Source organism: Moschus berezovskii, chromosome 21, assembly GCF_049115385.1.
Source record: "Moschus berezovskii isolate FMDL1 chromosome 21, NW_MosBer_1.0, whole genome shotgun sequence".
Classification (NCBI taxonomy): domain Eukaryota; kingdom Metazoa; phylum Chordata; class Mammalia; order Artiodactyla; family Moschidae; genus Moschus; species Moschus berezovskii.
Genome location: NC_142480.1, coordinates 46,865,287 through 46,893,052, shown reverse-complemented (window position 1 = coordinate 46,893,052; position 27,766 = coordinate 46,865,287). Strand labels below are relative to the sequence as shown.

At 43.1% G+C, this 27,766-nt stretch overlaps 2 protein-coding genes across 3 annotated transcripts in view; one reads left to right on the top strand and one right to left on the bottom strand.

Annotated features, from left to right (window-relative positions):
- The window catches only part of FSD2 (fibronectin type III and SPRY domain containing 2), a 44,805-nt gene extending 38,670 nt beyond the window's left edge, over positions 1-6,135 (bottom strand). For both annotated transcript variants that reach the window (XM_055417893.2, XM_055417894.2), the window contains exon 1: positions 5,753-6,135. The gene's annotated coding sequence lies outside the window, so the exon portion shown is untranslated. The remainder of the gene's footprint in view (positions 1-5,752) is intronic.
- On the top strand, positions 6,131-26,761 carry WHAMM (WASP homolog associated with actin, golgi membranes and microtubules). The gene is made up of 10 exons (XM_055417892.2): positions 6,131-6,826; positions 10,308-10,481; positions 11,215-11,365; positions 13,182-13,351; positions 14,528-14,693; positions 17,551-17,738; positions 19,762-19,848; positions 20,093-20,188; positions 22,428-22,911; positions 25,109-26,761. The coding sequence occupies exons 1-10, from the start codon at positions 6,218-6,220 to the stop codon at positions 25,408-25,410; spliced, it is 2,427 nt and encodes an 808-aa protein (XP_055273867.2). The 5' UTR covers positions 6,131-6,217; the 3' UTR covers positions 25,411-26,761.
- The last annotated feature ends 1,005 nt before the right edge of the window (positions 26,762-27,766 follow it).

Sequence of the window (27,766 nt, the reverse complement as noted above, 5' to 3'; positions counted from 1 at the left end):
ATGAGTCAGCTCTTCGCGTCAGGGGGCCAAAGTATTGGAGTTTCAGCTTCAGCATCAGTCCTTCCAAAGAATATTTAGGACTGATTCCCTTTAGGATTGACTGGTTGGATTCCCTTGCTGTCCAGGGGACTCTCAAGAGTCTTCAACACCACAGTTCAAAAGTATCAATCTTTGGTGCTCAGCCTTCTTTATGATCCAACTCTCACATCCATACATGACTACTGGAAAAACCATGGCTTTGACTAGACAGACCTTTGTTGGCAAAGTAATGTCTCTGCTTTTTAATATGCTGTCTAGGTTGATCATAGCTTTTCTTCCAAGGAGCAAGCACCTTTTAATTTCATGGCTGCAATCACCATCTGCAGTGATTTTGGAGCCCCTCAAAATAAAGTCTGTCACTGTTTCCATTGTTTCCCCATCTATTTGCTATGAAATGATGGGACCAGATGCCATGATCTTAGTTTTCTGAATGCTGAGTTTTAAGCCAACTTTTTCACTCCCCTCTTTCACTTCCATCAAGAGGCTCTTTAGTTCTTCTTTGCTTTCTGCCATAAGGGTGGTGTCATCTGCATATCTGAGGTTATTGACATTTCTCCCGGCAATCTTGATTCTGGCTTGTGCTTCATCCAGCCCAGCATCTCGCATGATGTACTCTGCATATAAGTTAAATGAGCAGGGTGACAATACACAGCCTTGATGTAATCCCTTGGCCACCTGATGTGAAGAACTGACTCACTGGAAAAGACCCTGATGCTGGGAAAGATTGAAGGCAAGAGGAGAAGGAGACGACAGAGGATGAGATGGTTGGATGGCATCACTGGCTCAATGGACATGAGTTTAAGTAAACTTGGGAGTTGGTGATGGACAGGTAGACCCCATGGCTGCAGTCCATGGGGTCGCAAAGAGTTGGACACAACTGAGAGACTGAACTGACTGACTGAGATGTTTCTCTGGAACTCTCTTGCTTTTTCTATGATCCAATGGACGGTGGCGATTTGATCTCTGGTTCTTCTGCCTTTTCTAAATTCAGCCTGAACATCTGGAATTTCACGATTCACATTCTGTTGAAGCCTGGCTTGGAGAATTTTGAGCATTACTTTGCTAGTGTGTGAGATGAGTGCAATTGTGCGGTAGTTTGAGCATTCTTTGGCATTGCCTTTCTTTGGGATTGGAATGAAAATTGATCTTTTTCAGTCCTGTGACCACTGCTGAGATTTCCAGATCTGCTGGCATATTAAGTGCAGCACTTTAACAGTGTCATCTTTCAGGATTTGAAAGAGCTCCACTGGAATTCCATCACCTCCACTAGCTTTGTTCATAGTGATGCTTTCTAAGGCCCACTTAACTTCACATTCCAGTATGTCTGGCTCTAGGTGAATGATCACACCATCGTGGTTATCTGGGTCATGAAGATCTTCTAGTTCTTCTTTGTATTCTTGCCACCTCGTCTTAATATCTTCTGCTTCTGTTAGGTCCATAGCATTTCTGTCCTTTATTGTGCCCATCTTTGCATGAAATATTCCCTTGGTATCTCTAATTTTCTTGAAGAGATCTCTCTAGTCTTTCCCATTCTATTGTTTTCCTCTATTTTTTTTTTACAATGATCACTGAGGAAGGTTTTCTTATCTCTCCTTGCTATTCTTTGGAACTCTGCATTCAGATGGGTATATCTTTCCCTCTCTCCTTTGCCTTTAGCATCTCTTCTCTTCTCAGCTACTTGGAAGGCCTCCTCAGACAACCATTTTGCCTTTTTTCATTTCTTTTTCTTGGAGATGGTCGTGATCATTGCCTCTGCTCAGTTCAGTTCAGGCGCTCAGTCGTGTCTGACTCTTTGTGACCCCATGAATTGCAGCATGCCAGGTCTCCCTGTCCATCACCAACTCCCGGAGTTCACTCAAACTCATGTGCATTAAGTCGGTGGTGCCATCCAGCTATCTCATCCTCTGTCATCCCCTTCTCCTCCTGCCCCAATCCCTCCCAGGATCAGGGTCTTTGCCAATGAGTCAACTCTTCGCATGAGGTGGCCAAAGTATTGCAGTTTCAGCTTCAACATCAGTCCTTCCAATGAACACCCAGGACTGATCTCCTTTAGGATGGACAGGTTGGATCTCCTTGCAGTACAAGGGACTCTCAAGAGTCTCCTCCAGCACCACAGTTCAAAGCATCAATTCTTCGGTGCTCAGCTTTCTTCACAGTCCAACTCTCACATCCATACATGACCACTGGAAAAACCATAGCCTTGACTAGATGGACCTTTGTTGGCAAAGTAACATCTCTGCTTTTTAATATGCTATTTGTTGTTATTCGCTGCTGCTGCTGCTAAGCCGCTTCAGTCATGTCCGACTCTGTGCGACCCCATAGATGGCAGCCCACCAGTCTCCCCTGCCCCTGGGATTGTCCAGACAAGAACACTGGAGTGGGTTGCCATTTCCTTCTCCAATATGCTATCTAGGTTGGTCATAACTTTCCTTCCAAGGAGTGTCTTTTAATTTCATGGCAAATCACCATCTGCAGTGATTTTGGAGCCCAAAAAAATAAAGTCTGACACTGTTTTCCCATCTATTTCCCATGAAGTGATGGGACCGGATGCTATGATCTTAGTTTTCTGAATGTTGAGCTTTAAGCCAAATTTTTCACTCTCCTCTTTCACTTTCGTCAAGAGGCTTTTTAGTTCCTCTTCACTTTCTGCCATAAGGGTGGTGTCATCTGCATATATGAGGTTATTAATATTTCTCCCGGCAATCTTGATTCCAGCTTATGCTTCTTCCAGCCCAGCGTTTCTCATGATGTACTCTGCATGTAAGTTAAACAAGCAGGGTGACAATATACAGCCTTGATGTACTCCTTTTCCTATTTGGAACTAGTCCGTTGTTCAATGGCCAGTTCTAACTGTTGCTTCCTGACCTGCATACAGGTTTCTCAAGAGGCAGGTCAGGTGGTCTGGTATTTCCATCTCTTTCAGAATTTTGCACAGTTTATTGTGATCTACACAGTCAAAGGCTTTGGCATAGTCAATAAAGCAGAAATAGATGTTTTTCTGGAACTCTCTCACTTTTTCTTTAATCTCTGGTTCCTCTGCCTTTTCTAAAACCTTTTCTAAAACCAGCTTGAACACCTGGAAGTTCACGGTTCACGTATTGCTAAAGCCTGGCTTGGAGAATTTTGAGCATTACTTTACTAGCGTGTGAGATGAGTGCAATTGTGCAGAAGATATTAAGTTATGTGGCAAGAATACAGAGAAGAACTGTACAAAAAAGATCTTCATGACCAAGATAATCATGATGGTGTGATCACTAACCTAGAGCCAGACACCCTGGAATGTGAAGTCAAGTGGGCCTTAGGAAGCATCACTACGAACAAAGCTAGTGGAGGTGATGGAATTCCAGTTGAGCTCTTTCAAATCCTGAAAGATGATGCTGTGAAAGTGCTGCACTCAATATGCCAGCAAATTTGGAAAACTCAGCAGTGGCCACCGGACTGGAAAAGGTCAGTTTTCATTCCAATCCCAAAGAAGGCAATGCCAGAGAATGTTCAAACTACCGCACAATTGCCTCTGGTACAATGTCACAAACCTCTGCCCATAGTTCTTCAAGCACTCTATCAGATTTAATCCCTTGAATTTCTTTGTCACTTTCACTGTATAATTGTAAGGGATTTGGTTTAGGTCATACCTGGATGGTCTAGTGGTTTTCCCTACTTTCTTCATTTTAAAATTCATTCTGAATTTGGCAATAAGAAGTTCATGATCGGAGTCACAGTCAGCTTCTGCTCTTGTTTTTGCTGACTATATACAGCTTCTCCACTTTGGCTGCAAATAATATAATCAATCGGATTTAGATATTGATCATCTGGTGATGTCCATGTGTAGAGTCTTCTCTTGTGTTGTTAGAAGAGGGTGTTTGCTATGACCAGTGTGTTCTCTTTGCAAAATTCTGTAAGTCTTTGACCTGCTTCATTTTTTACTCCAAGGCCAAATTGCCTGTTACTCCAGATATCCCTTGACTTTTTACTTTTGCATTCAAGTCCCCTATAATGAAAATAACATCTTTTTTGGGTGTTAATTCTAGAAGGTCTTGTAGGTCTTCATAGACCCATTCAACTTCAGCTTCTTCGGTATTGCTGGTCGGGGCACAGACTTGATTACTGTGGTATTGAATGGTTTGCCTTGGAAACGAACAGAGATCATTCTGTCATTTTTTAGATTACATCCAAGTACTGCATTTTGGACTCTTTTGTTGACTATGATGGCTAATCCATTTTTTCTAAGGGTCTTTTGGTGGAGATTTCTGACAAAACGTGGTCCACTGGAGAAGGGAATGGCAAACCACTTCAGTTTTCTTGCCATAAGAACCCCATGAACAGTATGAAAAGGCAAAAAGATAGGACAGTGAAAGATGAACTCCCCAGGTCGGTAGGTGTCCAATAAGCTACTGGAAATCAATGGAGAAATAACTCCAGAAAGAATGAAGAGACAGAGCCAAAGCAAAAACAATACCCAGCTGTGAATGTGACTGGTGATGAAAGTAAAGTCTGATGCTGTAAAGAGCAATATTGCATAGGAACCTGGAATATTAGGTCCATGAATCAAGGCAAATTGGAAGTGGTCAAACAGGAGACAGAAAGAGTGAACATCGACATTTTAGGAATCAGTGAACTAAAATGGACTGGAATATGTGAATTTAACTCAGATGACTATTATATCTGCTACTGTGGTTAAGAATCTCTCAGAAGCAACAGACCTGAATTGTAAGTAAATCATATTAGCTAACGTGATACATTAAAAAATAGTTTGAGGGAAAATAAATCACTTCAGCTAAAAGGTTCTCTCTCCAAATGACAACCAGAGCAGCTGTTAGGAATCCAAGACCCAGAGCCCCACCTTTCTTTGGTATTAAAGGGAGGGACCTTCAGATAGAGGCAATTTTACCTTCAAGCTACTTTCCTAGAGTCTCCTAGTTGCCTTGGGGCTAGATCATCTGCCTTGGGATTGTCTTCAGGCTGGGAGATGCCCTAACCATAGTTTCAGCCTGGCCCTGTTTTCCTTTGCTGGGGGGAAAGATCATTGTTGGAAATCTGATTGCAGGTTTTCCTAGCTCAAAAACTTCAACAATCCCTTCACTGGTTCCTGAATCAAACTTTTGCAAACCTTGTTTAGATGAGGGGCTTCTTCCCTACTCCCTGACCTTCTTGTTCCTCCCCCTCTGTCCTCTAACCCCATCACACTAGCAGCTCTCTCAGGATGGGACATCTCCCATCATGTACTGTACTCCCATCAGTACATGTACTCCTATGCATGTACTGTATTTCCGTCTACACTGTACATTTCCTCAGTAGAGACCAGTGCTGCCTTATTCCTTGTATGAACAGGTTCAGCTCCAACCCACATTCCATCCCCACCTGAAAGTACATCACCCCATCTCCTTAAACAGGTCTTCAGTATCCAGGTGGTCTGAAGTGTCTGAATTGCCTGAGTGTCTGCGTATCTTAAGAAAAGTTTCTTTTCTGGATCTCAGTTTCCTTATCTCTAAAATGACAAGTTAGAACATGGATTGTATTTAAACATGTTCGTTGGGAGCGGGAAGGCTTTGAAGATGGAGGTATCTTTTTTCTCTTTTTTGGGCACTCTCCCTTGGTGCGCAGCCTCCCAGAACATCATACATTCCATAAAAGCTTGCTGAATTGATACCAACAAACTTGTGGCTTCCACCTAGTGCCTGGCACTTACAAGTAACTAATAAGTTTAATGTTTTACCTCATCGTTCTTGAGCTCAGGAACGATGTATTCACTAGGGCCCCGATGACAGAAGACCAAGTCAACCGGGTTTCCGTTCTCAAGAGGTTCACAGTTTAGTGTAGGAGGCTAAGACAACAACTAGTTCGTTTAACAAATATTTTTTCAATGTCAGTGTGTACAAAGGTGGAAAAGGTGAGGCAAGAGTGGTAATCCCAGGATCCGGACGAGGTTGCGACATTGATTGAGTCCGAGCGGCGACCTCCTGACCATTTCATTGGTTGTCGCGAACCCTCCCATCTATCATCCAACCAATCGCGGAAGCGTTGTTGGAAGCCTCTCAGGCAGCAGACAGCCAATCAAAAGTGCCGAGGATGGCGGTGGGCGGGGGTGCTGACGCCGATTTCAGTTCAGCGAAAAATGACGCGGACCGGACTGTGCCGCGGCTGCTGGTGCCAGCCCTCCGGGCGCTGACCGCCGGCCGCCATGGAGGACGAGCAGCCCGACAGCTTGGAGGGCTGGGTGCCGGTCCGCGAGGACCTCTTCGCCAAGCCCGAGCGGCACCAGCTGCGCTTCCTGGTGGCCTGGAATGATGTGGAGGGCAAGTTCGCCGTGACTTGTCACGACCGCACGGCGCAGCGGCGGCGGCGGCGCGATGGGAGCCAACCGGAGCCCGAACCCGCGCCCGAGCCCGAGGCCGCCGCGCCCCCGCCCAGTTGGGCGGGCCTGCTTTCGGCCGCCGGGCTCCGCGGCGCGCACCGGCAGCTGGCAGCGCTGTGGCCGCCGCTCGAGCGCTGCTTCCCGCGGTTGCCGCCGGAACTAGATGCGGGCGGCGGCGGGGCCTGGGGCCTGGGGCTCGGGCTGTGGACGCTGGTGTGGCCGGCGCCCGCGGGCCCGGGCGAGGCGGCGCTGCAGGAGCTCTGCGGGCAGCTGGAACGCTACCTCGGCCAGGCGGCCGACGGCTGCGGCGGCGAGGCGGTGCGCGACGCGCTTTTCCCCGGCCAGGGCTGCGCGGTCGACTGCGAGAGCACGCGAGAATTCCGGGAGCGAGCTCTGCGCGCGCGGCGCGACGAGGCGAGCGCGCGGCTGCGCCAGGTACGCGCCCGCCGGGCCCACGCAGGTCCTTTCCGTGTCCCTTTGCCTGGGGAGGGACGAGTGCGAGGGTGGGGTCTTCCCGTTATCTGCGTGATGCGCGGAAGGGGCGCGCAGCCTCGCAGGTGCTTCACCTGTCGGACAGCAGCTAGGGGACTTCCCGCGGAACCCGCACGGGGCCTGGAGAGAGGACTGAGCTAAAGTTTATTCGCAGTTCAGAGCCAGAGTAGGCTCTTAAACCTTTCCCCTGGAGATATTGGCGGAGCAGGCTGTTGTGACCGGAAATGCCAGAGAATACTGAAAGAGAAACTAGAAACATCCCATGAGTGTAGGAAGTGATAACAAGGATTGAATGTAAACAAAAGCAGGTTCCGTGTATGAGGGGAAGCCCCATAAGGGAGACAAGATGTGTTAGAGGATGAAGGGGCTTCTAGGACCCAGGCTTTTGAGGTAAGAAAGACTTGGTGAGGGGATTTCCTCGGTGGTCCAAGGAAAGGGCTCCCCGTTTTGCGCTGTGAGGGGGCACTGGCTTCTAAGACCCCGCATGCACAGTGTGGCCAACAAAACAAAACAGACTTGGTCCAGTGGAAAGCCGATAGGATACGAGCTGTATTCATCAGTCTGGAACAGCAGCAATAGGAACGCAGTTTTAAGCTTGAAAGAGGTTGTTGGAGCGATTGAAAGATTCATTTTTTGAGCGCTAATTTACAGAACTGCTCCTGCTGCTGCTAAGTCGCTTCAGTCGTGTCCGACTCTGTGCGACCCCACAGATGGCAGCCCACCAGGCTCCCCCGTCCCTGGGAGTCTCCAGGCAAGAACACTGGAGTGGGTTGCCATTTCCTTCTCCAAGGCATGAAAAGTGAAAGTGAAGTCGCTCAGTCGTGTCCGACTCTTAGCGACCCCATGGACTGCAGCCCACCAGGCTCCTCTATACATGGGATTCTCCAGGCAAGAACACTGGAGTGGGTTGCCAGTTCCTTCTTCATTACAGAACTGAAGGGGATTCAAAAAAGGGTTTAAGAGGAAAACACGGCTCATATATCCACAACGAATTAACTAACCTTAAGTCAAGACTGAGTTCTCTATGCAAACCCCGACTTGACTCTTGCTTGCCCTTTCTCACTATTTGTTGTTTTAGTCGCTAAGTCGTGTCTGACCCCACTGACTGTAGCCCACCAGGCTCCTCTGTCCATGGGATTTCCCAGGCAAGAATACTGGAGTGGCTTGTTATTTCCTTCGCCAGGGGATCTTCCCCACTCAGGGATCGAACCTGCGTCTCCTGCATTGCAGATGGATTCTTTACCACCACACCACCAAGGAAGCCCTTTCTCGCTTTGCTGCTGCTAAGTCACTTCAGTCGTGTCTGACTCTGTGCGACAGCACAGACGGCAGCCCACCAGGCTCCCCCGTCCCTTTGAATCTCCAGGCAAGAACTCTGGAATGGGGTGCCATTTCCTTCTCCAATGCATAAAAGTGAAAGTGAAGTTGCTCAGTCGTATCCGACTCTTAGCGACCCCATGGACTGCAGCCTACCAGGCTCCTCTGCCCATGGGATTTTCCAGGCAAGAGCACTGGAGTGGGGTGCCATCACTTTCTCTGATATAGTCACTAGCAGTCTATTAGGTCGTTCTTAATCAGAATGATTTTTCTCTGCATTCATTTGAGGAAGGGGAGGTATAAGAACAATTTAGCCACATTCCAAAATCTTAATTATATTCTCTCAAGCTAAATACAGAATGAGCTTTTTATACACCCACTTCTCATAGGCTTATCTCACTTGATAATATGAGGAAACCACAGGGCAGTTTCAGGCTATTTAACCTCTGATCTTCAGCTTTACCATGTTGAATCACTTATTTTTCAGACAGCTGGTTTCTCATAGACAGAAGTGGTTTTCCCCTAAACTAACATATGTTACTATTGTAAAAGTTATATACACTTTATCCAAGTTTGAGTTCATTCAGAAGTATTATGGCACTAGTATAGCTGATACTGTTAAGGTAGCTGTTGACACTGGTATAGTTCACCTGTTTACCTGAAACATGTGGGTAGGGTGAGGGCTTAACTATGAAATACACTACATCCATGGACGTGCATGTAATAATTTTAGTGCTCAGCTTATATTTAGAACAGGAAAGCAATTGATTCTAGAATTAGACCAGTTACTAACATTGCTAGAATATAGAAAGTGAAACTGAATGCTTTGAAGTCTGAATTGTCGTAAGAAATAAGGCTGAAAAGCATCAGTGTTTTAATTTTATGGAGGGAAACTTTTGCTTTTTTTGGGGTGGGGTATAGCTGAAGCTGCAATACTTTGGCCACCTCATGCGACGAGTTGACTCACTGGAAAAGACTCTGATGCTGGGAAAGGTTGGGGGCGGGGGGAGAAGGGGACGACCGAGAATGAGATGGCTGGATGGCATCACCGACTCTGTGGACATGAGTTTGAGTGAACTCCGGGAGTTGGTGATGGACAGGGAGACCTGGAGTGCTGTGATTCATGGGGTCACGGAGAGTCGGACACGACTGAGCGACTGAACTGAACTGAACTGAATCGTACTGTTACCACCTGGATAAAATGACTACTGAACATAGATCACTTTATCCTTAACTGCAGGGAAGGAAATAGAAGAATTTAAGGAAGTAGTGACCAAGGGGTGGGGGTGGGGAGTTTATACTATTACTTGATTTTATTTCTCTTCTCCTGGGCAGTGAATTAGTTTCTTACCAAATGAGTTTTTCTAGATTATAAGTGCTCAATTTGTTTCTTGCCCTGCCTCAGAAGCGTTCTTCAGAGGCTAGAGCCCCATTTGTGATGCTGTGAATGAGTCTACTCTGCTGGGGAACTGGTGGGAATACTCACCTGGGGGAATTAAGAGAGTCAACATGCTGCAGAAATACTTGGAATCATCTCTATGTCCTTATGAGTTTGTCTGTTTTTGTTTGTTTTGATTGTATCACATGGCATGTAGGGTCTTAGTTCCCTAACCAGAGATTGAACCTATGCCGCCTGCAGTGGAAATGCAGTCTTAACCACTGGACCACCAGGGAAGTCCCTTAGCAGTTTTAAAAAAAGGAGTTCATTCTCACAATACCTTTATGGTCAAAAAAGTGATGGAAAAATATCCTCTCTCAGGTCCTTTTCTCTGAGTCCTTAGTACTACATAGTTAGGACATAAATTTTCAACTCTACATCCTCCTCTATCTCCCATTTATTATTATAAAAGTGCCCAGATTACTGAACCGGTCTTCAAAAGCACAGTGCTAAATGAATGATTATAGTAATATTCCTACTATGGATGTACCATGATTTATTTAACCATTCTTACTGGGTATTTTGGTTGGAGGACAATAGCATTTTCATGTTTAATCAGTATTTTAAATTGATGCGTTAATGTTTAGAACTCAGGTTTCTTTAGCTCTGTTGGTTTGGTATGATCTTATACTGTCCATACTTGAACTTTATTTACATTTTGCCTTCTAGTTGCTTCAAGGACATGAAAAAGCCAACACCATGGTAGCATTAATGAATGTGTATCGAGAAGAAGATGAAGCATACCAGGAATTAGTTACTGCAACAACCATGTTCTTCCAGTATTTACTGCAGCCATTCAGGGACATGCGAGAACTTGCAACTTCATGTAAGCTTGCTATTTTGGTACGTTTTATGTTTTTACTTTATCAGATTTACTGTTTATGACATACTGTTTCTTTAGTTGCATTTATGATTCAATCTGTGTTTCCACTATGGGTTCACCCTGTGTTTCGATAATATTGTAGATACATCGAATTTATTTTTTTTAATTGATTTAAAGATGAAGAGATTTAAAAAATGTATTTATTTTTGGCTGTGCTGGGCCACGCATGGACTTTCTCTAGTTGAGGTGAGCGGGGGGCTACTCTCCAGTTGTGTGTGGGCTTCTCTTGTGGCTTGTGGGCTCCAGAGCATGGGCTAGGTAATTGGGATGCATGGGCTTAGTTGCCCCACAGCATGTGGGATCTTCTCAGACCAGGGATAAAACCAGTATCCCTGGGATTGGCAGGTGAGCCACTGGATCACCAGAGAGGTCTCCAAACAATATGGATTATTATTAACAGAGAAACACAGCTTGACAGTACTCCCTTCTAGAGAAAGTTATTCGAGTAGTACAAAGTAAAGTAGGGTCTTTTTTCCTTCATGCTCCAGAGTATCCCTTTGTCTTCCAGAGGATGCTGCACTCAGAGCCTTATTTATACTCAGTAAGGAACTGATGAGTGAATGAAATTTAATTAACTGATTAGTAGTAATAAAAGTAGTTTAAATAATCCACATGACCATTTCCCTTTCGATTTTCTAATGGTTCTATATGACTTTTCTCTTTTACTGATACAACTTTCCCTTCTTTCTGTAGAAGTCCTTGGATGAGGATGATCTGGGTCCTAAAAGGATAGTTGCCCTGCAGAAGGAAGCCCAAGAATGGACCAGACGGGCTGAAGAAGCTATAGTCTCTATTCAAGATATTACAGTGAATTACTTTGAAAAAACGGTAGAAGCATTAGCAGGTAATAATTTTAAAATGCTATATGAAGATACATGTAATTTTCATTGTACTCAGAAAACACTTGAGTGCCTCTTAAGCACCAGATTCTGTATTTTCTAGGTACTGAGGATTCACTATAAGGATAAGCATAGACACTGTAAAGTCAGATGAGGGAAGAGAAATCTTAATTATATATTCATTCAAACACATGGAAGAATGAATATGAGGAAGAGAAATATGGGGTACTGAGAGCCTAAGAGAGAAAAATGAGGCTCAATCAGAGTGGTCACAGAAAGCCTCTGGGAAGCGGCATTTGCCCTCCTATCTGAAGGGTAAATGGAAGTGGAGAGAGCAGAAAATTGATGGGTGGGTGTTCCAGGCAGGAGTAGCATTTACAAAGGCCCTCTGGTATGAGGGAGCGTGACAATATGAGGAAGCCATGGGCTGGAGCACAGCACGGACACACCTCATCTCATTGCTCATTTGATGGCGCTATACCTTACCCCACTTCACAGATAGTATGATTTTTACAGATTGAAGGTTTGTGACAGTCCTACATTGAGCAAGTCTATTATGAAATAGCAAGTGCTGGGACCTCCCTGGTGCTCCAGTGGTTAAGATTCTGGGCTGCCAATGCAGGGGGGTGTGCAGGTTTGATTCCTGGTTGGGGAACTAAGATCTCACATGCCACGTGGTGCAGTCATAAGGTAAAAATAAATAAATTTTAAGAATAGCAAGTACTGTTTTTCCAATAGCATTTGCCCCACTTTGTGTCTTTGTCAGTCACATTTTGGTAATTTTCCCAATATTTCAAACTTTTACATTTTGTTATGGTGATCTGTGATGAGTGATATTTGATTTTACCATGCCAAAAAGATTACAACTCAAAGCTCAGATGATGGTTAGCACTTTTTAGTAATAAAGTATTTTTAAATTAAGGTATGTACAAAGCTCCTGCATACTTAATAGACCATAGTACAGTGTAAACATAACTTTTATATGCAGTGGGAAACAAGAAAATCCGACTTGCTTTATTATGGTATTCACTTTACTGTGTTGGTTTAACTGAACCTGAACTACCTCTGTGGTCTGCCTGTACAGAGAATGTGGTGTGAGAGAATGCTGGCAAGACAGGCAGGGACAAGACCATATGGTCCTGTAGGCTGGGTGAAGTACTTTTTGTTTATTGGGTTTTTTTGGCCACATCACTGAGGTGGAAGTGCAGAGTCTTAACCACTGGACTGGTAGGGAAGTCCCAGGATAAGGTACTTTTGTCTAATCTTCAGTCATTGTTGATAGTAGCCGCAAATAGCAACAACTTATTATCTATCAGTTTGTTAAATTATAGTACATTCATAAAGTGGAATACCATGTAGCTATTAAGCATGATTCTCTGTAACAATTTTTATGAATAGCAAGAATTCTGTGATACAGTAAGTGAAATAAACAAGATAAAAAGCAGATTGATATCCTAGGTGGGGGGAGGGGGTTGGTGGTTTGTTTTGGTTAAACTGTATCTTCCTGTTTGTCTAGTTAGACACAGAAACAGTCTAGAAGTATTTGCACAAAGATGTAAGAAGCAGTTGCTTTAAGTAAGTGAGATTCATGATTTTCTTTTTTTTAATGAAGTTATCTAAAATTTTATACTAAATAACCATGTATTATTTTTGTGACAAAAAGTCACTAAAATACAAGTTTTCTTTTAAAAGGGATGTTTTGCAGGTAACATGGAAGGCAATAAACAGAATTCGTTCAGGATGAATTTTTCCTTTTTTAAAAAGTTTCTTTTTTATTATGAGTTATACTTAAGTTTTATTTTATTAATTACAATCCAACAGGAATGAAGAAACAGATGTTGCAAGATGAGAAGAGATTTGGCCAGGCTGCCTGGGCCACAGCAACTCCCAGGTTGGAAAAACTCAAGCTGATGTTAGCTAGGGAGACTCTACAACTCATGAGAGCCAAAGAGCTGTGTTTAAATCACAGAAGAGCTGAAATTCGGGGCAAGGTAAGACAAAAACATAAGTGAAGCTTTGTTTTACAAATACACTTTTATTTTAGGTAGCATCCTTGCTCACTTGTTCCAACACCATTTTTTTTAATCTTAAAAAAATTTTTTTTTATTTAAAAAAATTTTTGTAAGTTTCACCATTTTATTTATTTATTGGGTTGTACCGTGTCTTAGTTGTGGCTCACGGGATCTCTGATCTTCCTCGTGGCACGTAGGATCTTTATTTGCAGCATGGGAACTCTTAGCTGTGGCATGTGGGATCTAGTTCCCTGAGCAGGGATTGAATGCAGGCTCTCTGCCTTGGAAGCAGAGAGTCTTTACCACGGGACCACAAGGCAAGTCCCCAGTACCATCTTCTGTTGTTGTTGTCCATCACTAAGTCGTTCCAGCTCTTTGCAACCCCATGGACTGCAGCACACCTGGCTTCCCTGTCGTACATCATCTCCTGGAGTTTGCTTAAACTCATGTCCATTGAAGCTGGTGATGCCATCCAATCGTCTCATCCTCTGTCAACCCCTCCTTTTCCTGTCCTCAATCTTTCCCAGCATCAGGGTCTTTTCAGAATTTAGAGACTTGAAGTTTGGCAGTGAAGTTTCAGTTAAAATGTTTTTGAAATATTGTCGCAGTCACTTGATGATCACATTGACCTCAGAACCAAAGTAGGTAACATACTTGAAAATCAGTCAAGCCATGTTTTCAGCAGTTTTAGAATAATCAAAGAGGTGCTTTGTCTTAGGAGCATAGTCAGTTTTACTTCCTATAACATTATGACTTTAAAGCAGAAAACATCTGTGAATACTTTATTGCCATTTATTTTCTCAAAACCTAAATGTTTTCATGTTTCAGAGATGAGGTAAAAGTATTTGTGATCAACGTTGAAGAAGGCATTTTTATCCCATTAAGTGAAATGGAAGTGTCTCTTCTCTCTTTGCTTTTTTCATATTTGATACTGAGCAGAGAAGGAATGGCAACCCACTCCAGTATTCTTGTCTGGAGAATCCCAGGGACACGGAGCCTCACAGGCTACAGTCCATGGGATCCCAAAGAGTTGAACACAATTGAGCAACTAACACTTTCACTTTCATGGACTAGAAAATAACTCAGATGCTAGTAAAGTGTGCTTTTAATGTCCTGATTATTTTAACTTGCTCTTATCTTTTTCATGAAAACAAGATGGAAGATCTTCCAGAACAAGAAAAAAAAATAAACATTGTAGATGACTTAGAAATACAATATTATGAAGTTCAATTAGAATTATATGAGGTTAAATTTGAGATATTAAAATATGAAGAAGTACTGCTTGTTACACAGTTGGACTCCATTAAAAGACTTATAAAAGGTAAAATTTATATTTCAGTGTTTATCTTGGTATATTTAAATTACACATTCAAGGAAATACAGACCATATTAATTATTTCTTGTATACTGAAATTTTCTAATAAAGTTTCCCTTCAGTATTTTTGTTACTGAAATAATATGTTCATTGGTAAACACACAGCAAAACAAAGGGAAACTATTATTACTCCAGTTCCATCATCTAGAGATACTTTGTAGACTCTGTAGTTTTGTAGCCTTTTTTGTATGCTAATGTTTAGAAATGTCTATCAATTTCTTAAACCAAAACTGCGTATTCTGTTCAGTAACCTCTTTTTCATTTAATATGTAATAGTCATCTTTCCATTTCAAGAAGTTATAAAATCATCAAAAATTTTAATGGCTGCATAGTATTCCATTAAATAGATATACTGGGATATCCCACTTTTCACTGTTGTGAACAATGTAACGAAGAACCTTCCTTTACATGTGTCTTTGTATATAGGACAGATTATTTCCTTGGAATAAATTTCTAAAGATGGAATCAGGTCAAGGACAGTGTACGTTTTACATTTTGACGCCTAATTGTTAAAACGACACTATAAGAATCATTTGATATACATTTTTCCATACCACTATTTTCTAATTTCTGAATTTCATTCTAATTAATGATGCTCCTATCAGCTGATGATGAAAATGTTTCCCCATACTTATTCATATAAATTCTTTGCCTATGTGATGGGGAAAAAAATGGCATCTTCTAGTTTTCATTTATTTCATTTACAAGTGATGTTGAGCACAATTTTGATGTTTACTGGTCATTCGTTTTTATTTACTGCTTATTCATGGTCTTTGCCCATTTTTCTTTGGAATGTTCCCTTTTTGTATTTGTTACTTTATTATCTGTCATATGTTGCAAATCATCGCTCTGTCATTTGCTTTTTCGGAATATTTAATCTTTATGAAGTCACCTCTCTCAGTCTTTCTGCTTTGGTGTTGTAACTCCTTTATCCCAAAATTACACCAGTATTTACTTATGTTTTTAGTATTTTTATGATTTTGCTTTTAAAAACATTTGGCTCTTTAATCCAGATGAAGTTTATTTTGATGTGGGGTAGCAATCTAAACTTTCCCCTCCAAATTCTTAGCAGTCCCACTCACTGTTTTTTAAAAACATTTCCCCTGTTGCTTTGACTTGTCACCTGTTCCATATCCAGGATTATCATACTTGTTTTGATCTATTTATGAACTGTTATTTTCTTTCACTGATTTGTGAATGGCTCCTGGTAGCTGGTACCATGCTGTTCCTATTATTACGTAAAGCAAGTCCTTCCCTCATTAATCTACTTTTCCAAAAATTTTCTGACTTCTTCTCAATTCCTTATTCTTCCAGATGAACTTTAGAATCATTTTCACAAGCTCAAAACAAAAAACCCAAAAAACTCGGAATTTTTATTGGGATTGCAGTTAACATTAGACATTAATTTGGGAAGAATTATCATCTTTTCAATTTTGAATCTTCCCATCCAAGAACATGGTATGTCTCTCCATTTACTCAAGTCTGTTTTTTTCCCTAAAGTTCCTCCAAGTTTAGTTATTTTCTTCATATAGATCCTGAACATTTAATTTAATCCTAGGTATTCAGAAAACTTTAGCTTCACGTTATAAGCACTTTACATATTTAGGAAGCAGTTCTATTAGAAAAACGTTAATCTGGATGATGCATGCCAAACTATTCATATTTTCCTCTGGGAATAAAAGGACAAAGGTTTGGTGAGGAAAGGAAAATTTTACTTTCTATTTTTATGTACTTCTGTAGGACTTGAGTTTGTTACAATCAGCATGTATTTTAAAAAAATCAATACGTAATTAAGATTAAATATCATTAAGGCACCTTAATGACATATAGCTGGTAGAACCGGAGAAGGCAATGGCACCCCACTCCAGTACTCTTGCCTGGAAAATCCCATGGGTGGAGGAGCCTGGTAGGCTGCAGTCCATGGGGTCGCTAAGAGTCAGACACAACTGAGCGACTTCACTTTCACTTTTCACTTTCATGCACTGGAGAAGGAAATGGCAACCCACTCCAGTGTTCTTGCCTGGAGAATCCCAGGGACGGGGAAGCCTGGTGGGCTTCCATCTATAGGGTTGCACAGAGTTAGACATGACTGAAGCGACTTAGCAGCAGCAGCTGGTAGAACATATGTTGCCTTTCTTGAGGAGGGTGATTTGACAACAGTGATCAGGAGCCTTAAATATTCATCTGCTAAAGAAGTAATAAAAAAATGTATACAAAGGTTTATATTCAAAGATGTTCATCACAGTGGAAATGATAATAATGGAATATTTGAATGGACATTCTAAGAACAGAGAGTGTTTAAATTTGAGAATACTGTGTTGCCATTAAAATTGTATTTCTATCCCATGGAAAAGTTTCTCTAAGAATTATCTTTATTCATACATGTAACTATATAAGTTGCATATGTATGTGTATACACAGACACATATATAAACCTGTTAATTGTAAGAACCTTTAACTATCCTTACATTAAGTATGCATGGGCTTCCCTGGTGGCTCAGTGGTAAAGAATCCACCTGCCAATCCAGGAGACACGGGTTTGATCCCTGATCTGAGAAGATGCTGTGGAGCAACTAAACCTGTGCACCACAACTGCTGATCCTGAGTGCCCTAGAGCCTGTGCTCTGCAACAAGAGAAACCACTGCAATGAGAAGCCCATGCACTGCTACTGGAGAGTAGCCCCCACTCTCTGCAACTAGAAAAAGCCTGCACAGCGATGAAGACCCAGTGCAGCCAGAAGGAAAAACAGTGTGCATTATTTTTAATAAAACATGTTTTTAAAAATCATTAATATGCTTCTAGATAAACAGGATGAAGTGATCTACTACGACCCATGTGAAAGTCCAGAGGAACTTACGGTCATGGATGGTGTAATGGGGCTACAGGAGGGGAAGCAGCTGGAGGTGGGGGTGCTCAGCCGGCAGTGCCAGCAGCTGGAGTCAAAGCGGGGCAGCATCTGTGCCAGGAGAGCCCGTCTCAGGAACAGAAAGGTGGGTGCGCCCAGGTGGCCTTCTTGTCTCACGGCTTCGGGGGATTTCTTCTTTTACAAAAGATAGGTTTGAAAATAAGGCTTTTATGAATGATTCATTTTTTGTGTATTTATGTAGATATCAGTGGCTACAATTAAAATATACTACAGTTTTTTTTTTTTCTTAAAAAGATTCTTTTTTCCTTTTGGATTTAACCATCTTTCAGTTCAGTTCAGTTCAGTCGCTCAGTCGTGTCCGACTCTTTGCGACCCCATGAATCACAACATGCCAGGCCTCCCTGTCCATCACCAACTCCCGAAGTTCACTCAAACTCATGTCCATCGAGTCAGTGATGCCATCCAGCCATCTCATTCTCTGTTGTCCCCTTCTCCTGCCCCCAATCCCTCCCAGCATCAGAGTCTTTTCCAGTGAGTCAACTCGTTGCATGAGGTGGCCAAAGTATTGGAGTTTCAGCTTTAGCATCAGTCCTTCCAATGAACACCCAGGACTGATCTCCTTAGATTTTAATTTTAAGTCTTTCAACAACTATTGATTGAATGTCTATGACATACATAGGCATTTTTAAAAATCGCAATAGGTAGAAACTTCTAAGAAGCTATAATAAATGGTAAAATTAACTTTATTTTAAATTGAGTATAAAATGTCAGTCAGACAATATTCGGCTATTTCAGTCCTTATAATTGGTGAGTGATTTTTTTCTTAATTTTTAAAAACTCTGTGATTACATAAAAAGGTAACACGCTAAGAAGGGGTAAGCATACTTGAGATACAGTCTTTTTTAAGTTGTTTATTTTCTTATTTTTGGTTGCACTGAGTCTTCATTGCTGAATGGGCTTTCCCTAGTTGTGAATGGGGGCTTCTCATTGTGGGGGCTTCTCTTATTGTGGAGTACAGACTCTAAAGCACAGGCACAGTAGCTGTGGGATTTGGGCTTAGTTGTCCTGTGGCATGTGGGATCTTCCTGGACCAGGGACTGAACTTGTGTCCTTTGTGTTGGCAAGCAGACTCTTCACCACTGGACCACCAGGGAATTCCTATATGATATAGTTTTTAATATAATTTTTCTGATATTATAGATTGGATGTGTTCTATAGGTATGTTTGGAAAGTGATTGGATGTGTTATATAGGTATGTTTGGCAATATTTAGAACATTAGGGGGAAATGTGTTTATAACAGTTGCACTGAGACAGATCCTTAGGACACTTCCCACTTAAGGATGTGGGGCTGCCTGTGTGTCCTCTCATTTCTGCTTGGTTGGAGGACTTGGTTTCTCATCTCTCAAAGCACTGCATCCCAGCCATGACCTTTCTAACCAGGAACAAGGGAACCCTGGGGCTCTGGGACGCATGCGTGGCCCTCAAGACCGCCGCCACTGTCTGGGGCCCACAGTGGGTGCCGGTGGCCCTGTCTGCAGCCCCAGGCCCCGCACATGGCACCCGCATTGCAGAGCACCCAGGCCCCACTCCAGCTGGGGCAGTCCCTGCCTCCAGCAGACCACCCCTTTGAAAGGATGGGGCAACTTGGTTCAGGTTTTATGGCGCAAGAGGAATGTCTACTTGGGCCCCTCTGAGTTCACTGCAAGTTGAATTAAACATGGCTAAACAACATTAGGGATTGGGGGTGGGAGGAGACGGGGACGACAGAGAATGAGATGGCTGGATGGCATCACCGACTCGATGGACATGAGTTTGAGTGAACTCCGGGAGTTGGTGATGGACAGGGAGGCCTGGCATGTTGTGATTCATGGGGTCGCAAAGAGTCGGACACGACTGAGCGACTGAACTGAACTGAAACCACATTAAAAAAAAAAAAATCAGCCCATGTCACGTTACTAAGGAGGAGGCAGATGTATACTGAATCACATCATAACTCCTATTAATAAATGCCTTATGCTGCAGCCCAAATGCAGTGCTTTTTTCTTTTAACCTTTTCTGATACCCCATGTAATACTAAAAGCCATGCAGTGTTCAGTTTATAACCAGGTTAAAAAAGCAGATAAGTGAAATTGCATTATTCCCCTAGGATCAATGCAAAGAAAATCATCGACTCAGACTGCAACAGGCTGAAGAAAGAATAAAATATTTTCATCAGCACCACAGTGTTCAGAGGGTGAGTGGCCGAAGAAAAATGTTTTGTGTTTGCATGATGTGACCCATGGGCTTCAGTTTTTGCAAGGTGGAACCCCAGTGCCTGGCCAGCCCGGATCCTGAGAGCCTGGTGCAGTGCGGCCCTGCAGCCGGCGGGGGTGGGGGTACGGACATGGCAAGGGCGGGGCGGGGGGTGGCAGGAATGTCAGGTTACAGTCTCTCAAGACTTTTGGGAAGCTTACAGATATGTGTTTGTCTACAAATAGAAAAGAGACAAGAAAAAAGAGGAGGAACTAAAGAAAAGAGAATGGATAAACCAAGAACGCCAAAAAACCCTCCAACGATTAAGAGCATTTAAAGAGGTGAGTTCTATAAATCCTCACTTCTCCTATGTTTTCTGGAAAAATGAAGATTACCCAACCTAGGAGAAAGATACAGAGTAATAGGGACAGATGATTTGGGACCTAAAATGTTTCCCAAATGCCATGATTTGTAGTCTATAAATAAAAAACAAAAGTATTAGAAATAACAAGATGTTTTTGACCTTGTCACTCACCCTGCTGTTAACTGGCAGGGAAAACCAAAAATAGTTAAATTGCCCTCAGCTCTAGCTGGCTTTTCCTCATTTATAATAAAGAAATCTTTAAAATTTGGTCGAGGAAACATTGTGATGTAAGTATAGTTAAGTGACCTGTTAAAAGTGAACAGGTTTAAGAGAGAGAACAAACATGGATACCAAGGGAGTGTGGGAAGAACTGGGAGATGGGGACTGACATATATACACTATTGATACTGTATATAAAATAGATAACTCATGAGAAACTACTGCATAGCACAGTGAACTCTTCTGAGTGCTCTGTGGTGACCAAAATGGGAAGGAAATCCAAAAAAGATGGGATATATGTATACGTAAAGCCGATTCACTTTGCAGTATAGCAGAAACTAATACAACACTGTAAAGCAACTCTACTCCAGTCAATTTTTTCTTCAAAAGTGAATAGGTTTTTTTGTTTTTTAAAGTAAGTAGATATTTAAAGTAACATTAAACTTGTTGAATATAAAGCGTAAACCTGTTCTCATCATATACTTTCATAATGACCCAAAAGAGAAAACCACCCAGTCCCAGACATAAGTCTGGGATGAGTTATTGAAGATGCATAGTGCAATACCAACAAGAAAAACAGGGGCCACCAGACTGAATACATCATATTTTACAACTTCATCTTTTCTTCTTTCTTTCTGGAACTTTTGACTGCACTGTGTCTTTGCTGTGGTGAGTCGACTTCTCTAGTTGCCATGTTTGGGCTTAGTTGCCCCAGGCATGTGGGATCTTAGTTTCTAGACCAGGGATCAAATCCACGTTCCCTGCACTGGAAGGTAGATTCTTAACCACAGGACCACCAGGGAAGCCCCTGATATACTTTCTACGCTGATCCTTGCTGTATAGCAGGCACTGTGCTAGGCATTTACACTCATCCTCATTATCTTTTTTTCAAAAGCAGCTTTATTCATGTAGGTTGCACACTATATAGTTCTTCCATTTACAGGTTTTACTATATTCACAGAGTTGTGCAACCATCATTACAATCAGTCTGGAACATCTTTACTGTTCCCAAAAGAAATCTCATACCCAGTAGCCATCAGTCCCTGCTACCTCCCTGGGTCTGGGCAACTATTAATCTGCTTTCTGTCTCTATGGATTTACTTACGGTGGACATTTCATATAAGTGGTCCTTTATGGTGAGTGGTCTCTCAACGTAATGTTTTCAAAGCTCATCCATATTCCAGAGGGTACTGATTAGCACAGCAGAGTCACTGTGCAGGAGGGGATTCAAGGGATCCAAGTCCAGTTCCATGACCCTGAACTGGTCAGAGCCCTGATTTTCACATTTACATGGTATGAAGGTGAAAGAATTCATCAATAAATTGGAATGAGTTGACCTTAAATTGGTAAAAGTTGTAGTTTTTTTGGTCCATGGAGGTGTACACCCCTCAAGATTAGTTCTTTGTAAGGTGAGGTTTTTCTTTAGCAAACTATACCTATGAGACTACAACTTCTTAATAATTAATATTTTTAAATTATAAAATTTACTGTAAGTCTAAACATTAGAGAAACATCTGTTTTAACTGTCACTTGGAGGTCCACACCACTGGTATTTTTCATAGATCTGTTTTTTACATGGTTATACATTGCACACCATATCATCTGCATTTTTTTAAAAGATGTTTCACAGACTTTGTACTATTTATGATTTTTCATGGCTGCTTGATACTTTAAACTCACCATAATTTTTTCAATTAACTTTCTTTTGTTTGTATTTGTTTTCTGATCTTTCATACTAAAAATATGATGAGTGTTTTCATCTGTATGTATCTTTCCATATCTTTATTATAGAGAAAAGTATTACATGAAAGCATATAAATGCTTGTTCCTCAATATATAGATTTAGTAGCAAGGGTGGCTGTGTAAAGTGAGAAGCAGCTGCTTTGTGAATTAGAATGATCCACACAAAGAAACTCTGGGTTTCTTTTATAGAAAGCTTTAGCATTTTGATGGTTTGTGATTGTAGCCAGTTTCTCACAATGGCTTTTCATTTTCAGAGATGTCCAGGCCAGCATGTCCTAAAGAACTCTCGCTCACAACCTGTGACTCCAGACCTGCCGAATGGACTACCCAAGCAGACACTCCCACCGACTTCTCAGATGACAGCCGTGATCCATCCATCCTCTAGGAAAACCAGAAGTGCTCCCTTGTCTGAAGTCAGTACTGTGAAAACCCCTGAGCATGAAGACTGTGCTGGAGACAGCCCTGTCCCGACTTTTGTTCTAACTGGTGACCAAACACATTCCACGTCAAGTGAGAAACTGTCACTGCCGCCGTCGCCACCTCCCCCTCCGCCTCCCCCGCCACCTCCTCCCCCACCACCACTGCTGCCCCTCCATGCTCAGCCCTTTTCTTTTCAACCTGCAAATCATCGGAATTTACGCTTCGGGACTTCAGTGAAAGATGATCAGCCACTTCCACTGTTGTGTGAATCACCCACTGAGAGCCCACGTGGTCCCACAGATAGTTTTAGTGGCCCAGGTAATCTTCCCAACTGTCCCCACTCACCAGGGGTGTTTAAATGGTTAGAGGGTTCCAGTTTTAGCAGCCATCATCTTCAAATCAAAATCTTTTTCATAATGCTCTACAGTCTTAAAATATTCTAGTATGTGTTACCTTGTCAGTCTTTTATTGCAAAATTAGCAGAGCCTAAATCTGAGCCTAAATTGAAGAAACATCTCTATGCAATTAATGGTCACATGACTTGGGATCTCTGAGGCTGTTCAAGAATCAACCTGTCTCAGGTTCTTTTTTTAAAAAATTTATTTATTTGGCTGAGCCACGGCTGAGTTGCAGCATGTGGCATCTTTTTAGCTGCAGCATACAAATTCTTAGTTGTGCCATGTGAGATCTAGTTCCCTGACCAGGGTTTGAATGTGGGCCTCCTGCATTGGGAGCTCAGAGTCACTGGACCACTAGGGAAGTCTGTATCTCAGGTTCTTAAGACATCAGTGTTTGATTTCTGCCATATGTTTCAGTGTCACTTTGAATTAAGCTCACTGTTGCATCTGTGAGTCCTTTATGGAAGTAAATTGTTACATCTTAAGCAGAATATTGGTTTGGAATTATTTTAGAGGAATTTTAGACTATGGAGGGCTGTTCTTGTAGTCTGAGTGGTAGTCAGAGGAACCTTACTTGGGAAATCTTTCTAAAATGAAGTGGTCAAATACAAGGGGGCTATGATAGATGATGGGAATTATATAACAGTTCCAACTGTGGTTCTGGTTAATGTGTGTTCTGGTCATTCTGAATTTAAGGTTTCACTGTACCTAGAACCAGGTACAAATGAAAATGTCCATACTACAGAGTGGAGACCAGATGGCCCATTTCCATGGGCCTTGCTGCAATAGCGTGGTCAATGAAAGTGAGAGTTCGCGGGCCTGGACGAGGAATAGGACATGGCAGGCCTTTGTGGGGGCTCGTTCCCAACCGGGGACTCCCTGTGGCTCAGAGGTGAAGAATCTGTCTGCATTGCGGGAGACCCGGGTTCAGTCCCTGGGTCAGGAAGATCCCCTGGAGGAGGAAATGGCAGCCCACTCCAGTATTCTTGCCTGGGAAGTGAGTTGCAGAGTCAGATATGACTTACCTGCTGAGCACATGTGCGCACATTGTTTCCTGACCTGACTCGCAACACACACACTGCCTCACTGCACTGAAAGAATGAGAAAGTGTGAGTTAACACCATAAAATGCCCTCGATGGTGCAAGTCTGTCCTAGTACTCCTAGAAGGGAAGTGGAATAACAAGTTATAGGTTAAGATGCAAGGTGTTTTGTTAGCCATGACATAGCTTTTCAGTTCTGAACTAGAAATGACTATTCACCTTGAAGTCTCACATGGAAGATCTCTAAATTAGTGGCCACAGTCACACCCTTCCAGCAGGTGGTAAAAGATTTTACCCACCACAGGGGGCTCAAGGTGCCAAGAGTGAAAAATAACTTCTCCTCACCAAGGCTTTGAAACTCTGATCTAATTTGTGTTTTGACAGCATTTCACACCCTCGAAAGTAGAGAGCACGTTAAGTTACCTCAGGATAATGTAGGTGGAATTAAAACACACTATATACAGAGATGTGTCAGAGCCACCCGCTCTGGGTTCACCGATTCAAGTTTTCCTTTAAGCCTTTTTGTGTGTGGAAACCTGCTCACTTTGGTGTCACAGAACAAGTAATCACTGACTAATATCCAAGACTGAAGTTGGAGAATTACAGCAGGGTACAGTCAAAAGATTTTTAAGAGGGAAAGGAAATGGAAGAGATAGACTGTCAGAGCTATTGATGCACACTGGGTTGGACTAAAACACCCCAGCTGTTCATAACTATCTGCAGAGTCACCTGAAAAGGTGATAACACCTGTGTCTTCAGAAACAGCCATGCTAACCAGGAGGTATGGTAACTTTCAACTATGCCTGGGAGTTGCTATGGTTTTGAAGAAGTAGTGGAAAATATTAGCAATGAGACTATCCTGGATTCAAACAGGGAGCCGATACTAGCAGATAGTAGCAGATAGCCGATATACTGGCAGATGCTCAGAGCATTTGTCTAATGGGATGATGACCATTTGTTTAAGTCATGGCTTAACTGATGGGTGACTTGACACCTTTAACAAGTGTAAAATCGTCTTGGCACTTTGGGGAGAAAGAGTATGATTCCTTGACTCTTTGCTGTTTACTCAATTTCAGGGTCGATGGACGAAGTGCTGGCCTCCCTAAGGCATGGCAGGGCCCCTCCCCAGAAGGTGCAGGCGCCCGCTTTGCCCCCTCCCCGAGCTTCAGTCAACGAGCACATTCTGGCTGCCATAAGGCAGGGGGTCAAACTGAAGAAGGTCCACCCTGCCCCTGGCCTGAGCCCTAGCAGTAAACCCATCAGCGACCTGGAGAAGAGCATCAAGGCAGCACTGCAGAGAATCAAGAGGGTGTCTGCTGACTCAGAGGAAGAGGAGGAGGAAGGCGATGAGCAGGGTCCCCACGAGTGGGATCATTAGGCTCCTCTCCAGGGGCCCAAGGCCTGTTCTGATACAGCATGTGATGGGGTACTGGTAGACAGGCTGCACAGCACCCCGGAAGAGCAGCTAGGGCATGGTGTGTGATGCTGCAGCTTTACTTAACGCTGTGGCTCTTCAAGTCAGGGAAGGAAGGAGACACGTGGTGCCTCTTGCACATCTGAGAGCCCACGGTGAGCACTGATGGCATGAGAAATGGTAATCACTGTTCACCACGGATAACCTTGAATCATTCCCTTATTCTGAAAAAAGTTTATGCTGCTACTGTTGAAAGCACTGCTGAGCAAGCGTGTGCAGTGGTTTGCTAGGATTGAAAGGTTTGAATGTGGACATTATTTTAACAATAATCAGAGTAAATTGCTTACAAGCAAGACTTAAATATTTTAAATGAAATGTATTTCATGTATCAAGCACAATATAAACTCATAATAAAGAACTATTTATAATGCTTCCGTGTCACTCATGAAGAAATGAAACCGAGTATCTTAACACAGCCATTCCTGCCTCGGCTGGGTTTAGCTGAAATCTTATTAAAAACATTGAAATTTTTTTAAGCAAATACTAAGTGTGGGGAATAGTGTCATTCTCCTCAGGCACTCATGCTGGAATCTTTTCTCCTTGCTTTCTGTTAAAATTAGGAAAGGAGTGGGACTTCCCTGATGGTCTAGTGGCTAAGACTCGCTGCTTCCAATGCAGGTGACCCGGGATTCTATCCCTGGTCAGGGAACTAAACCCCACATGCCACAGCTAAGAGTTTGCATGCTGTAACTAAAGATCCTGCATGCTGCAACTAAGAGCCAGTGAAGCCAAATAAATAATAAAGGAAAGGGGAAGGGACCAATACAAGGCAGTCCACTCATTTCTCAACTTGTCCAGAGCATCTTCACTAACCTCGTCACGTCACTCTCGCCATGGCAACCCCGGGTTTCCTCAGAACAAGATGAATTGATCCTCCTTGGTTTCCACAGAGAAGTTCTTACAGACCCAAGCCGTTCCTGCTTACAGCTTCTTCTTCGCTGACTGATGGGCCTCAGGTGGCACACCTGGGAGAGGCTTGGGTGTTTTCTTCAGCAGCTGCAGCCTGGACCTCCGTGCGCAGCCACTGCCAGGGGTCCTACCTTCCTTGACCTTGAGTGATGCAGACCCAGATCCAACTCCCAGGCATGAAGGTGCCTCACTCCTCTCCCTGGGCCTGGGCCCTGGTCCCCTGACACGGCACAGGTTCCCTTTCCTTCCTGTAGGTTCCCGGCAGGGTTTAGGAGTGTGTGTGGCATGGGGCCACATTCCTGTGTAGCATCTTGCTGGCTACTTGCTGGGCCTCCGTCGAAAACCCCAGAAGCTGGCCCAGTGGCTGTGTCCCTGGCCTCCTTCACCACCAGAGACAGGCCAACCTCAGCACAAAACTCTTCTCTAGAAAGAATTTGGTATTTTTAAAAATGACCAAATCAGAGCTCTGTTGGACTTTGCTTGTGCTTATTTTGCAATTCAGTATTTTTAATTATTGTAATTTCAGTATTTTGAGACACGAATGAGCTTATTCAGACTTGGATAATTCTCAGAATTTGCTTTCTAAGGGCTGCCAAAAATGAGAAGCTTTTTAAAAAAAAAAAATCCTTTTCAGAGAGTTCTCCAAAGAAAATTCCTCACCCAACCATCTTTAGTGCATCAAAACTTCTCTGGAACCTTCTCTCCCTCATTTCTCTCCCTTTTCCCGCTTCTTCCAGCCAAGCTGGGAATTAAGTCCAGACTCTGGCCTCAACCCTGAATACTCATTGAAAGGACTGATGCTGAAGCTGAAGCTCCAATACTTTGGCCACCTGATGCAAAGAACCGACTCATTGGCAAAGACCTTGATGCTGGGAAAGATTGAGGGCAGGAGGAGAAGGGGGTGGCAGAGGATGAGATGGCTGGATGGCATCACCAATTCAATGGACATGAACTTGGGCAAACTCCAGGAGATGGTGAGGGACTGGCATGGCACAGTCCATAGGGTTGCAAAGTCAAGACACGACTTGGCAACTGAACATACACACTGGCCTCAGAGGATCTAGAATCACAGTGGGGGACAAGTATTGTCTGGCTTCAAACCTCCCTAGTCCACCCTCCAGAGTGTTATCAGTCAGTCTCCACCGCTCCCTGTGATGTCCTTCTCTGCTCTCCTACCCACACAGGTAAAGGCTGCCCCTTGGTGCGGTGTGCCAAGCCCTGAGGACCTGGCTGTTGCCCCCCACCACCCCTTCCCCCACCACACATTTTACTCCAGCAACACCAAGCAGGTTGCCACCAGCTCCCACACAGCTCTGCTCTCTTAAGCCTCAGTGCCTGGAATGTACCAGGC